The sequence below is a fragment of the Gymnoscopelus braueri genome, assembly GCF_963280865.1.
Source record: "Gymnoscopelus braueri genome assembly, chromosome: 14".
Classification (NCBI taxonomy): domain Eukaryota; kingdom Metazoa; phylum Chordata; class Actinopteri; order Myctophiformes; family Myctophidae; genus Gymnoscopelus; species Gymnoscopelus braueri.
Genome location: NC_137619.1, coordinates 9,519,648 through 9,534,647, shown reverse-complemented (window position 1 = coordinate 9,534,647; position 15,000 = coordinate 9,519,648). Strand labels below are relative to the sequence as shown.

General features: G+C 43.8%; 1 protein-coding gene across 2 annotated transcripts in view; it reads right to left on the bottom strand.

The window, feature by feature from the left end:
* LOC308100154 (spectrin beta chain, non-erythrocytic 1-like) overlaps positions 1-15,000 on the bottom strand; it is a 134,376-nt gene that overhangs the window by 79,459 nt on the left and 39,917 nt on the right. Inside the window, exon 1 of one of the 2 annotated variants that reach the window (XM_080449073.1) lies at positions 9,282-10,163. The exons of the other annotated variant lie outside the window; for it this stretch is intronic. Within the exon in view, the coding sequence (XP_080305199.1) occupies positions 9,282-9,498 (217 nt within the window). The 5' untranslated portion in view covers positions 9,499-10,163. Of the gene's footprint in view, positions 1-9,281; positions 10,164-15,000 lie in introns of those variants that run through there. 2 annotated transcript variants of the gene reach the window in all.

The window sequence follows — 15,000 nt, the reverse complement described above, 5'->3', positions numbered from 1 at the left end:
GTTAAGACCTGAGGCCCATTCTACAAATGCCTTCTAAACCAGCAGTTCTCAAACTTTTTCATGCCCAAGGACGCCCAAAATGATATTTGGCCACGGACCCCCCCCCCATCTGAAAATGTTTTGTGCCAGGGACCCCCAGAAGAGAAGAATTTCTAATCCATCTTCATTTATTTCCAAATATTAGCTTTTAGATCTGCTATTTTTGAATAGCCAACAAATACAATTTGGATAAAGGGGTTAAAAGGATTTTAATGGTGTACTAACACATTTTGCTGAAGGACCCCTGGGCGTCCCAGGACCCCACTTTGAGAACCACTGGTTTAGAATCACTGTGTTAAGGGACTGAGCATGCTGATTCATCACGGAGCCGATGACAAAAGGTGACAGCACCGAGCACGTGACCCCAGTCACATGCTGTAATTCATTCTGACTGACAAGCAGAAGACAGGAATGTGTGGAATTATGTGTGTGTGTGTGTGTGTGTGTGCGTGCACTATTCTCTGTCACTGACCTGTTAATGAAACAGCATGCTAGTGCCAACAACACGCTCATGTATGTCACACAATACGCATAAATCAAATAAAGTCAGCTGTATCAATTATCATGACAGCTTAGCAACAACCGGCCTATACACACTGTACTGCGAGTGCGTGTGCACATGTGCGTGTGTGTGTGTGTGTGTTTAGGAGGTTTTCTGTTTTCTCAGGTAGCATTAACACCAATGTGAGCATGAACGTTTTGGCCTTCTGAGGCCTGTGTGCGCGCGCGCGCGTGGGATGGGCATTTTCTTGTAAACGTGTACACTGTGGAATGTGGGTGGTTATTGGCGGTTAACCGTAGCAGAACGTCATATTTATAGATGTAACATTGCAGTGCAGGAACTATGCATCACCAGTCTCAGACATGCCAGCTGCATTGCATGTTGTGCAACGGACGGACGTGAATGCGGTGCGCAGACACAGGGCCTAGCCTACACAGGGCATTTTTGGGGATAGAAAAAATTGAAATAATTAAAAAACAAAATGTAGGAAACAAAAAATAACTGGATATTTACTTGTGACCCACAAATGGTTCCCGACCCAGTGTTTGGGAAACAGTGGCCAAGCCTACAGGGTGAACAGCGTTCAGATGGAGTTAGTCATCTGTCATCTGCCTTTCTGGAAATGTTTTCCAACACTGCGTTGTTTGCCTTAATGAGGACTACCTTCTTATGTGGACCTGCTACTTTCTTTTGCATCTCATGTCCAACCTCATGTACTTTTCTTCATACGTGCTGCTATGTGGACCTAACGATGTGTTGCCACTCCTTTGCACCTTATGTCTAACCTCATGTACGAACAGCACATACATGCTGCTAATTATGCTATGTGTATATATGTAGATATTCTTTCTGTATGCTCTTACTCTCTCTACAAAAACTAATTGCACCCCCTTTATTCTGTGTTGTTTCCTAGATGTCTCCCTATCAGCTACGGTTTCAGAGCAAAGCCTTCTGTTTATTATAAGAGACAATCAACAACCTTTAACCTGGCCTTCCTGTCAATATAGGTTTTAATATCATACATACAATATTTTTTTTTCTTTCTTCAAAAGTAGCGGATCTACAAGCTCAACTGCGCATGTCATAATAGGTGAACATTCGGCGACAATGTTTCTACATCCATTTATTTTCGGGGAATAGGTTTGGTGTAGAGGGAAAGAAGGAAGGGGCCTAGTATACTATAGACCCCTGAGGGACCCCGGCCCGTGGTCAATGTGTTCAATCCAGTCTGAGAACCGATGACGGTCGCTTTCAAAGACGGAGCGGTCATCTAGCACCGGCACAGGATCTTGGTGACATAATTATGTCAGATGTAACATGTCATCAGTCTGAAGCTCAATTCACACACCTTCACGCGCAAGCTTGAAGACGCATTATTTTCAGCAAGCAACACCGCCGTGTGTGGGAGTAAAGAAATGGCATTAATGCTGCAATATGTACGTTTCATGTCTCAATCCGGGTGTTTTCTATACTAGATGCAGTGGTGGAAAGGATGCAAGGCTATAGGAAATAGGCAAAGCAGTAACGTTGATCAATTTTTAATAAACACTGCCTGCCAGAGTTTTGCAAGCCGGCCGTGTTGTGCTCGCCGCTCGACACCTGGCATCATTGAGTGGACTATTTTCTTCATCGTAAGCAATTAAATCATTTAAAAAATGTATTAAATTGTTTTGTTACATTTTGTGTCCATGTATTGTTTTTAATGAAGTGGCCGTGTAATATGCATGATAGCCAAGCTGGTCATTGTTGAGAAATAAACCCTGACGTGATTAGACCCCGATGGATGACCTGTTGATTATCCCCAGCTTAACATACTCTACCATACAGATTGGTTAAGATAACCTTTTATTCATTCAGCTTGAAGCACACAGAGGAACAGAAGCACTGCTGCTTTACATAGAGTTCATCATGATGAGCTTCACTGATGCATGAGGTTTCTAATACAATTAACCATTACTGTTCAGTTTCCCCCTTTTTTTTAAATCAACTGGACACCTGCGGTGTCACACACACACACACACACACACACACACACATTTGTATGGAACAGTGTGTAATATGTCTAACGTGCCAACATACACACACACACACACACTCTCTCCAAACACCACCTGTAGGACAATCTGCACCTATCAATTCTGTTATCTCTATCTCGCTCTCCCGCTCTCCCTTAAATAAAACATATATATATATATATATATATATATATATATATATATATATATATATATATATATATATATATATATATATATACATACATACATATACACACACAAATATTTTTTCACGATTTAAAAAAAAATGCAGATCTACAAGCTCATTGTGTGGCACCGAGTCCCGAGCTTGTAGATCTGCTATTTTTGAATAGCCAAAGAAATCTAAAAATGACACAGATTCTTTCCCGGTCTAAATGGGTTAAACAAACACACATTATGCTAAAGAACTGTGTGTGTATAGAAAAGGAGTCATTTTGTTGCAGGCTGCTACACACTTTGCTGTGCAACCTTGAACACATTTGGCTTCCTCCTCTAGTAGTGAGTAGGGGATTTCCTGAATGAAAATATATCTGTATTTTTGTTTTTTTGTGAATTTGAGGATATCGTCTCTGTCGGGTGGAAACCTCATATGTCCAAAACTGTTACGTCGCTTCGCGCCGCGTTTCTAACTTGTAGATCTGCTACTTTTGATGCTTTTGTGTGACGCTGCAGTATGATCAAGTAGGGCGTTAATTTACGGAAAAATACAAACAGTTAGAATATGGAGACAAGAGGCAAAAAGTTTGAACATGGAGATAAGAGGTTTCTGCCCGTCTCTCTCTCTCTCTCTCTCTCTCTCATGACAAACAGTGGAACAATAACAGCGATAATAATTGTCGTTCAAATCTACCCGTGTCATGGTCATAACCCCCTCCCTCCCTTCACTAAAACAATGGTTCCATTTAATTAAACTATTTATAACAAATTAAAATACATCATGTGCAATATCTATATTTTCCTAGATGCATGTATGATCAACGATCATTGGCCGTTTCCTTTAAAGGGCGCATAAATCATGTATGCATTGGTCGATAAAGACCCAGGCCAGGCCCCTCCTCCGAGGCTGAAATAAAATACAAAACGGTTACCACGTTAACACACACAGGCTGGGGAACCCCTCCCCTCTTTCTGTCTGTCTCCATCATCCCACTCCTCTCTCTCTCTCTCTCTCCCTCCCTCTCCCTCTCTCTCTCTCTCTCTCTCTCTCTCAACTCCCTCTCATTTCATTGTTGTCCTGAGTTAGCCAATCAGAGACTGGGATGGTGTTTGGTGGTTTTGGAGACCCGAACAGAGAGAGAGGTAGAGTGCGTGTGTGTGTGCTTGTGCGTGCGCGCATGCGTGCGTGAGTGTGTTTTAGAAGGGAGGAGTCAGTCTAGAAACATAAACACATTCATCATTTCCCTCTCCTCCCCTCCCACAATGCATTCTCTCTTTCTCTCAGTCTCTCTCCTCTCATCTCCCTAAGACATGTTTATCCCTCCTTTATCGTCCCTCTTCCTCTCCTCTTCCTCTCCTGCTGTTCCTCATCTATCTTTCATGAGGTGCTGGAGAGTGTCTGTCATTGTCCTGATCACCCCCCCCAACCCTCCTCTCTCCAAATTGAAGGAGAGCTCAGGACACTCGTTAAGCTGATAGAGGTGAAGTGTCTCCAAGACAAAACTATGACAAAAAGCATGGGGGGGTGTGTGTGTGTGCAATACACTGCGTAATTGAGAGAACATTTAACTAATTGAATTCGTAAACGACAGAGATATGGCCTAACAACAGAGGTATGTCTTAACGACAGAGATATGTCCTAACGAGGGAGATGTGTCCAAACGACAAGAGATGTGTCCTGACAGATGTGTTTCCTGTTATTGTAGTAATTGTACTCCATTTAACTGTTGTCCACTTCCAGCCAAAGCTTCTCAAGGAGCAAGAATCAGCCACCGTTTACATATTCATCACCCAACTGGGAATTCAACCATCAGTCTCTAGGAAGTGAGCAAGCTCTCAGTTCTAACTGACAGGACATTACAGCATGCCCTCAGATATGTCCCTGGGACACTTAACACATCCACCGCCAAGGGCTAATCTCATAATGTACTCACCAGTGCCAAGGTTTTATTGTTGTTTTTTGTTTTTTTCAGGTCGCCATAGGCCCCGTTAAAATCCTTTAGATTGCCCGATCCAATGTTTGTAAACAACGGGCACATGTCCTGGTGTCTACTCGTCGAGACCGCGTGTCAAACGGAGCCGCCATGTTTGAGTTCTGATCGTTTAAGTTAACATGGGAAATGCGAGGATGAAAAACTACATGTCCTGTACAGCTTTTACAGGGGTTTATGTGTACGACTTAGAATGGAGACAGACGGGAAACAAAAAACGTGATCGCACTTCCGGTCCGATCGGGTGGTGTTACACTGAAAATGGTCCCCCTAGAAAATTAAAAAAAAAAAAAATTTCGAAAAAAAGGAAAAAGCACCACAGCCCGTAGGCTACGGGATTGGCGCTTAACCGTTGGATTTAACGGCCCGTAGAACTACGGGCCCGGCGGTAAATGTGTTAACTGCCATAAAAAAAGGTCAACATACTTATCTATCCGTTAGCGGCCTAGTGTGACACCAAATGTAAACAAATCCAGACGAACGTTTAAACACCTCAGTCACTTATCCTCGTCTTGTCACCACAAACTGCTGCAGTTACTACACATCTACCAAAAGAAAACTGAGTTACATTGTTGTCAAGCAGTTCAACTACTGTATATCGTCACTGTCAGGCAGAAACCTCTTGTCTCCATACAACTTTTTGTGTTTTTTTTCTCCCGTAAATTAATGCCATACTACAGCGTCACACAAAAGTATCATAAGTAGCACATCTGCAAGCTTTGAAACGCGGCAAAAAGCGACACGTTTTCAGCTAGTAGATCTGCTACTTTTGCCATTTTGGCATTTTAATCCTCAAACGTAACAGCTTTGGAGGTTTCCACCCGACAGACACGATATCCAAAACTGTTACTTTTCAGGAAATAGGAAAAAGAAAAGAAACCTGTTCCAATGGATCCAATGTTGTGGATGCGCTACTTTTACACAGCATTCTTTTACAACAAAGTATGTTGCAATATATGGAGATACAAGGTTTCTGCACAACAGCAACGATATATATCTACAGTAATGGCCAGTACCTTTATGGGAAAGGAACTAACAGTTCCAGCAACAGTTCCAGTCGATCAACTGCACACTTAGATCAGCTAACACAGGACATCTGTACCTCCCTTCCCTACGACACCCTGGTCAACACTTCCAAGCATCCTAGACTCTTCTCTCTCCTGGCTCCCAAGCTATAGAATGACCTCTGACACCCTCCCCCTTCTCCACTGCAGACTCACAACACATTGCCTACCACAGTCTGAAACCTCTTCAGACCTCCACTTCACCGCTTAGCACTCATCTCTTCAGACTCCACCTCACCCCCTAGCACTCACCTCTTCAGACTCCACCTCACCCCCTAGCACTCACCTCTTCAGACTCCACCTCACCCCCTAGCACTCACCTCTTCAGACTCCACCTCACCCCCTAGCACTCACCTCTTCAGACTCCACCTCAGACCCTAGCACTCACCTCTTCAGACTCCACCTCACCCCCTAGCACTCATCTCTTCAGACTCCACCTCACCCCCTAGCACTCATCTCTTCAGACTCCACCTCACCCCCTAGCACTCATCTCTTCAGACTCCACCTCACCCCCTAGCACTCACCTCTTCAGACTTCACCTCACCCCCTAGCACTCACCTCTTCAGACTCCACTTCACCCCCTAGCACTCATCTCTTCAGACTCCACCTCACCCCCTAGCACTCATCTCTTCAGACTCCACCTCACCCCCTAGCACTCACCTCTTCAGACTCCACCTCACCCCCTAGCACTCACCTCTTCAGACTCCACTTCACCCCCTAGCACTCATCTCTTCAGACTCCACCTCACCCCCTAGCACTCATCTCTTCAGACTCCACCTCACCCCCTAGCACTCACCTCTTCAGACTCCACCTCACCCCCTAGCACTCACCTCTTCAGACTCCACTTCACCCCCTAGCACTCATCTCTTCAGACTCCACCTCACCCCCTAGCACTCATCTCTTCAGACTCCACCTCACCCCCTAGCACTCACCTCTTCAGACTCCACCTCACCCCCTAGCACTCACCTCTTCAGACTCCACTTCACCCCCTAGCACTCACCTCTTCAGACTTCACCTCACCCCCTAGCACTCACCTCTTCAGACTCCACTTCACCCCCTAGCACTCATCTCTTCAGACTCCACCTCACCCCCTAGCACTCATCTCTTCAGACTCCACCTCACCCCCTAGCACTCACCACTTCAGACCCACTTCACCCCCTAGCACTCACCTCTTCAGACCTCCACCTCTCCGCTTTCCTCGTATCACTTCAAGACTATTTTTCATAGATGCTAGTTATGCTATGCAGGTGAATGTTGTTAATTGTTCACACATGTTGTTATTTAGATAGATATACTGCTTGATTGACCACAGTAAGAATGCTATTAAACAGCATTTAAACAGCTAGGTTTGATGTTTACCTGCATCCCAGTTACTTTGAAGCACTATATCGTACATTTTCAGGATTCAAATTCAAAAACAGCAAAAGTAGCAGATCCACAAGTGCTACTTTTGATACTGGTGTGTGACGATGTAGTATGATCAAGTAGGATGTTAGTATACGAAGAAAAAAAACCTCAAAGTTAAAATATGGAGAGAAGAGGTTTCTGCCACGACAACGATATTTTCTTTGCACTCTATTGTGGCGAGTACGGTTAGATCTGCTACTTGAAGCCTCCATTAGCTCCTTTCTAAGTGAATAATCAAGGCTGTTGTTTTTCTAATTGCTCACACTTAAGCTTTAGAAAGTGATTATAAGGCATGTTACAGACAGAGACAATGTTGGGAGTCTCATGACCTCGTTGAGGCCTGTCATGTGTACAGAGCAGCTACTTTTAGACGAGGTGGTTTAGGAAAATTAGCAGCCAGAGGGTAATTAACTATTCAAACGCTCTCTCTCTCTCTCTCTCTCTGTCTCCATGTCATTTTGCTCTACACTTAGCGTCTTCGAAAAATAAAGCTCTCAGTGGATTTCATACGCGTCGTAGAGCTTGTAGATCGGCTATTTTAGCCAAATGTTCAGCCCAGAATAAGGATACTAGGGTCCATGTGGTTAAGTGTAGTTCACACCACAACGACAGCAGTGAACGATATCATTGGCATCACTTTCAGAGTGATTTAATGAACGCTGACGCCCAATCACAATCCATCCCAATTTACAAGGGAAAGGCAAGGCCTTCATTAATTCCCATGGAGGAAATTCAGTTTCGGCTTCGCCAAGCTGGTGGCTGCTAAGATGGTCATGATGGAGGGGGGGGGGGGGGGGGGTAAGTCTCTTGCTCAGTGGCACTTCGACATGTAAACAGGGGCGTGTCGGGAGGCGAACCTGGTGACCTTCTACCCACTAAGCAGCGGCCGCTCTTGTCAACCACTAGTTGTCCTACCCGACACCAGGGTCTGACCGTCTCAAAGGAAACGTAAAATGTTACGTTTTACTGACTAACTAGTACACAACAGCCAGCTTGTGACATCAATCATCGATGACGTCAGTCGTCTATAACATGTCTATGATGCATAAGTATGCCACGTTTCAGTGTGGTCATTGACTTCTATTGTAAAATAAAAAATACAACATATTTCAAAAAGTATAAAACCAAAAACTGTTACTTTTCAGGATTCAAAATACGCATCAAAAGTAGCAGATCTACAAGCTCGTGTCGTTTTGCGCCGCATTTCGAGCTTGTAGATCTGCTACTTTTGATTGACGCTGTAGTATTGATCAAGTAGGCCGTTCATCTATGAAAATACACAAAAAGGTTTCTGCCCGACAGCGACAATATGTAGAAAATAAATGAAGGAAGGTACTTCTGAGGCCTGCTGAGAGCATGCATTAAAAATGTGTTGCTCATCGGTCCTGTGGTTTGAGAGATTAGCTCCACACAGTCACACACACACACCACACACACACACTTACAAAAACGTTTAGGGATTGAATCTCTGAATGTAGCTAACTTCAGTATAACATGATGTCCACTGTCCAGCATGTTTGTCGTGACCAGTTGGTCACCTTGAAAAGGACAGGTCACAAGGACCATTTAGTGATTAAAGCTCATTCCGAGTGTTGAAGTCACTCTGGAAAACAGGTTTTTATCTAAATGGTGGAATCAACCTCGAGATCAGCCCATAGCTGCAATTAATATAAAAGATAATACCAAATACTAAAAATATTTCAAAAATAAATAAGAAAAGCTCCAATGGAAAGACCTTCATCTCATGTCTTAAAGTAAGAAGCTGTTACCTAGGTCTTTGTGAAAACAAATAAAAACTACACTTTCTCTTGCAGCATTGGGGGGAAAAGTTCAGAAAACTCAAATGACAATGTTTTGAAATTTCACAACTGCGTGAATTGTCATCATGACATGCCCTAAAAACAGGGACGGCGGGTAGAAAAGTGGTTTAAAAATGTCTCAAAGAATGTAACCATCAAACCGGCTTGTAGCTCGTAAAATAAACACTGAAAATGAAGTCAGACAAACGGAGACTAAAGTCATGTTCCTCTCTGTCCTGTCTATCTGTCTGTATCTGTCTGTCTGTCTGCCCCTCCCGTCTTACCTTGTAGCTGCTTGAATCTCCCCTCCAGCATGTTGTAGTTGAACGCCGGCCCGGGACTGGCCCCGCGCACCGGGCTCATACTGGGGCTGGGGCTTCGGCGGGGGCTGTGGTGGGACGGTCCCAGGCCCGGGGAGAGGGGGTAGTCGGACCCCGGGGAGGAGAGGGGACCGGGTGAAAGGGGCCCCGGGAGGCTAGCGGTGGCGGTTTGAAGATCCATGAATGAATAGATCCCAAAAACAGGACCAGTAATGGATTCAACACAGACCCGTCTGGGATCTCATAGAGTCTCTTCCCACGATTAGAAGGCAGATATAAAAAAGTTCTCCGGTACAACGGAGCGGGTTCCTCCGGCCGTTCCTCCCAGAAGAGAACAAATCGACTAGGAATCTCCTAACCTAATCAGATCAGGTCTGTTTTCTGCAAGAAGTCAGCGTGGGGAGAGCTTCCAAAATCAACCCTGGGCTGCAGCACAAACCAACAAACACTCTGCTCTCTCTCTCCCTCTCGCTCTCTGGTCCCCAAGACAGCAGAATGAACAAGAGACGTGTAGAAGTCTCTCTCTCTCTGTGCAGTAGTAATAGTGAATTCACTTACTCAGCACACAGAAGCAGCATCATGCTTCTCTCTCTCTCTCTCGCTCTGTCTCTCTCTCTTGCTCTCCCCCTCCCTCTCTCTCGCTATAACCATCCCTCTCTTCTATCCATCCATCTATCTACGTTATCTCTCGCTCTGCTCCTTGGCTCGGTCTTCCCTCACATTTCCTACTGTCACAGAGGGCTCCGCACGTCCAAACAATGAAAAGGTGGAGAAACAGTCTGCGCGCGTCAGCCAGAGGAAGAGAAATGAGCCCTGAGACACAGAGAGAGTGAAAGCAGAGTGTGTGTGTGTGTGTGTGCGCGTGCATGCGTGCGTGTGCACTCCCCGCCGTGTGTCGAATGTCTGGCAGACACTATACACCTTTCATATACACACACACACACACACACACACACAGGAGAGCCGTGTGGTGGGGGAGGGACCAGTAGCAGGGAAACCACACCTCCCCTCAGCCTACCACACACAGCCTGTCCATTCACAGCAGTGATGTCACCACCTAATTAGCATAAAGGGCGGGGCAGCAGGAGAAGAGAGAGAGAGAAAGGAAAAATAGAGCGGAGGAGGGAATGGACTGAACCAAGTCCACACCAGGACAAGGGGGTGGGGGGGAGCTGGACCGAACCATCCGTCATAAACAGGACGTCCAAACATCCTGGACATCACCCTGAAGGTCCTTCCTGACACACACACACACACACACACACACACACACACAGTGTGTACTGGTTCACATGCAGTGGGAGGCAGAAAAATGCTGTTCTTTTGGACTTCCAGACAAAGGCGCACAGTAAAATCCTGGGTGTTTTTTTTATTGTTACTGTGGGAGTGTACAAAGGGAACCAGACAGATCCATGTGTGTACACTCACTCAGAAACATTACAACTTGGAACTTGTTTTTATTCATTTTCCTTTGAAATGTGGGCTATTATTTGCTATGTATACACCATCTTTGTCTTTCATGTGGGATTGTTTTCGGTTATTATGTTTATTCCATTTAGAGCACTGCAGGGTAGCCTATTTGGCTCACGGTGTGTGAATCCTTATCCATTAATGAGTAATTAATCATTAACGGGTTTTGATGAACAATTGTATATTAAAACTCCATTAAAAGTTATTGGGATCAATAAATGCAATTCATATCAAATTCATAAATTAATGCAAATAGCATTTGTTTTTCTTAACTTCCATACATTAACCGCGTTTGTCATTATAGACGAACATTATCAAACATTTTCCAAAATGAAAAGAGTTCCAAAAATTCAAACAAATTTGAAAGTGGTTAATAATCCATGTTACCGTTTGCCCTCTTATCTCCACTGATTTAGAATCAATAGATTTATCTACCTACCATTTTAATCAATTAATAACCAACACAATAGTAACAGATGTAATTAATAATGTGTTGATAAAGTGCAGATGTTGTACAGAAGGATACTGTCTCGTTCGGCAGTTTGATCACCGTTCTGAAACAATGTTCAAAGGCTATTAAACTGCACGTAACCATAACAACAGTCATAAACAAACTGTAGCAGCTGTTGGTTGGACTAGAAAAGTGATTACCAGGACAACATAGTTTGCGGTGTGTGTGTGTCTGTGTGTGTGTGTGTGTGTGTGTGTGTGTGTGTGTGTGTGTGAGAGAGAGAGAGAGATCTCGCAAACCGCTGGACTGATCTGCTCCAAATATGTTGTGCACACCGCCTGTAGACCACAGCAGTACCTCCACGTTTTAGATATTTTGAAATATGTGACTAAAACATTTCAATGAGACTCCGATCGGGTCGAAAACTTTCAGAAATTTTGTCAATTTTTGTCATAGATGACAGGTGTCATAGACTACAGGTGTCCCTGATTGGTTACATGAAGTCCGAGATCCTTTTCAAGTATGAAGAGAATCAATTTATGAAAGTAAAAAAACTAAACAAAAAACTAATATAACAGTAAATCGTTGTTGTCGGGCAGAAACCTCCCATCTCCACATTTTAACTTTTTGTGTTTTTTTTTGTAAATTAACGCTCTACTTGATCATACTACAGCGTCACACGAAAGTATCAAAAGTAGCAGATCTACAAGCTCGGAACGTGGCGTGAAGAGACGCGTTTCGAGCTTGTGGATCTGCTACTTTTGCCGTTTTTGAATTTGAATCCTGAAAAGTAACAGTTTTGTACAAAGGAGGTTTCCACCCGACGGAGACGAAATACAGCGCCTTGTTTGTGTGTTTATCTCTTTAGTACGTGGGTCGGGGGGGTTTTATGAGATTGATGACGTGTTGCCATCATAAGGTTTCCTCGTGGTTCGTCCCCTCAGAGCCACCCTGAGGGTCAAACCGCACCATTCATACCAACCACACAAACCCCCCCCCCTCACATCCAGTGGTGGAAAAAGTACTGAAATGTTTTACTTAAGTAAAAGTATCAATACTGCAATATAGAAATACTCTGTTACAAGTAAAAATTTACTTGAGTAAAAGCACAAAAGTATTGGAATCAAAATGTACTTAAAGTACCAAAAGTAAAAGTACTCATTATGCAGAATGTCCCATTTCACGTTTTCAGATGTATACAAATCTTTTGAAAATAGCAGATCTACAAGCTCACAATGCGTCACATCGCGACGCATTGTGAGCTTGTAGATCGGCTAGAAATGTATATAGGGCTGAAGTGGTTAATGTATGTTTTGTAATAATAATCAAAATCTACAAAGTAACTAGTTTTCAAATAATTGTAGTGGAGTAAAAGTACAATATTTGCCTCCGAGATGTAGTGGAGTAGAAGCAAAAGTATTGGAAATTGGAAACTCTCAAGTAAAGTACAAATACCTCAAAATTGTTTGATAATAATCTTTCACTGGTGTATTTGTCATAATAACCATTCCACATAAATGTGTTTTTTTTATAACGTCTCTAAACACATCTTTAGTCCCGAGTGTCTGCGGCCAGACACTCGTGCCAAAACGACACAAAAGCAGGTTTCACTGCTCGCGCGTTCCAAAACACCATTGACGCCAGGACACTACCGGGTCATAAACGTTGGACATGCAATCTTTTAAAAGAAATCAGACGTGATGAAACACAGATTGTCTTCCAACTACATGCAGAAAATACTGCCTCAGACAGACAGGCGGGGTCAGTAAACGGTCAGTACAGTGTCATAGAGTTTTGGGTCCCGACATTGTGACGTCGAGGTGCTGAATTTCACAGCAGCTTTCTGAAGACATTCCACTGAGTTCAACTACTGTACATCACATAAGACCTGAGGAAAGAGCCATGTGTCACAGACAGAGACACACAGAGAGAGAGTTAGAGAGAGACAGAGAGAGAGAGAGAGAGAGAGAGAGAGAGAAAGAGAGTGAGTGAGTGAGTGAGAGAGAGACGGAGCTAATTTGGCTGAAACATGGGTAACTTTGCTGCCACCAAAATGAGGAATGACCTACGAATACAGGTTCTCGTCTCCCTACCCAAACTCAAAACCTATAAAAAATAATGACCCATTTAGACCTGAGACCGATTCTAAAAATGCCTTCTAAAATCAGTAGTTCTCACACTTTCTCACAAAGATTTTTCAAAAATGTAAAAAAAAATGCAGCGAGCTTGTATATCTGCTATTTTTGAAAAGCGGACGCAAAAATCTGAAATGACACGGATGCTTTCCCACTTTTAATGGGTTAAAAATTGACAATTGAACATTCCTGAACATGATAGTAGAATCCTCTGACCCCAGCCCCTCCTTTCTCTGTAAATATACCTTATGATTATATTTATTCCAATATGTATTGTATTGTAGTATAGTACGTATGTATGACTGATGAATTGAGTACAATGGACCACAATGGAAACAAGCCAGCTGGGGCTTTTTGTATTATCCTTATCTTATAGCATAAGCATATGCTTATAGCATGGCTGTACGACCAGTACTGATACAAATTGTGTTGATAAAGTATTAAATCAATCAAAGAGGGAGAGCGAAACAGAGATATAGTGAAGAAGAGAAAGTCTGGCTACTTTCACTTTCTGAGACTTTCCAAACCAGCGCCACACCCATATAAACACACACACACACACACACACACACACACTATAAAAACACACACACACTATAAAAACACACACACACACACACACACACACACACACACACCACCCCCAGGCGCGGAAGTATGTGTGTGTCTCACTTCCTGTCCTGAAGAACAGATGCAGGAATGTCGGGAATGTTGGTGTGTGTTCCTGTATTGTGTGTGTGTGTGTGTGTGTGGTGGGGCGCCGTTTCCTGACCCAAGGCTGTGGGGTGTTGGCTATTGACCCAACAGATCTCACAGTGTCTGGAAGGGCAATGGTTCTCAAAGTGGGGTCTGGGGACCCCCAGGGGTCCTTGGGGGGGGTTCCCCAGCTAAATCCTGTATTAAAATCGCCTAGTGGTTGGACTTCCGGTTAATCTGCAAAGGGGCAGAGTTTGTCAATCTTTGTGTTATTCTTTGTTTCTGCTATGTTGTCTATATTCTAGCAGACCACGTGTTCACTTTCCTACACATTTAGCCTAAAAATCGATTATGGCTATAGCCTTTGGATCGTGTACTTTTAATTGTTTAGTATACATTCGTCTTCGTTCTTTGGACCATTTTGGCTCAGTAGCGAACCACTCTATCGTCACCAATATTACGTCGCCCCGGAAGGGAAAACAGCCCGCCCGTCCTGTGTGCACGTGTGTGATCGCGAGCGTGTGTGCGTCGGGGCTAGGCAGAGATCAAGTCACACGGCTGGTATTTTCGGCGAATGCCTTTCTTTTGTATGTGTGATCGCACGTGTGTGTGTGTGATCGAGCGTGTGTGTGTGTTTGTGCGCGTAAAATGTGACGCATTGAGAGCTTGTAGATCTGCTATTTTCATAACATCTTGGGAAAAAATGAGAAAAATGTGGAACATTTTAACAACACATCTTCTATGGGGGGTCCCTGGCACACAATATTTTCAGATGGGGGGGTCTGTGGCCAAATGCATAATAATTTGGGGGTCCTTGATATTGAAATGTTTGAGAACCACTGTGGAACGGTATTGACTGAACAGATCTCAAAGCGTGTGGATGGGCCTTGGCCAGCCCCGTCAGTGTGACCTCACAGAGGTCTATTCTGGG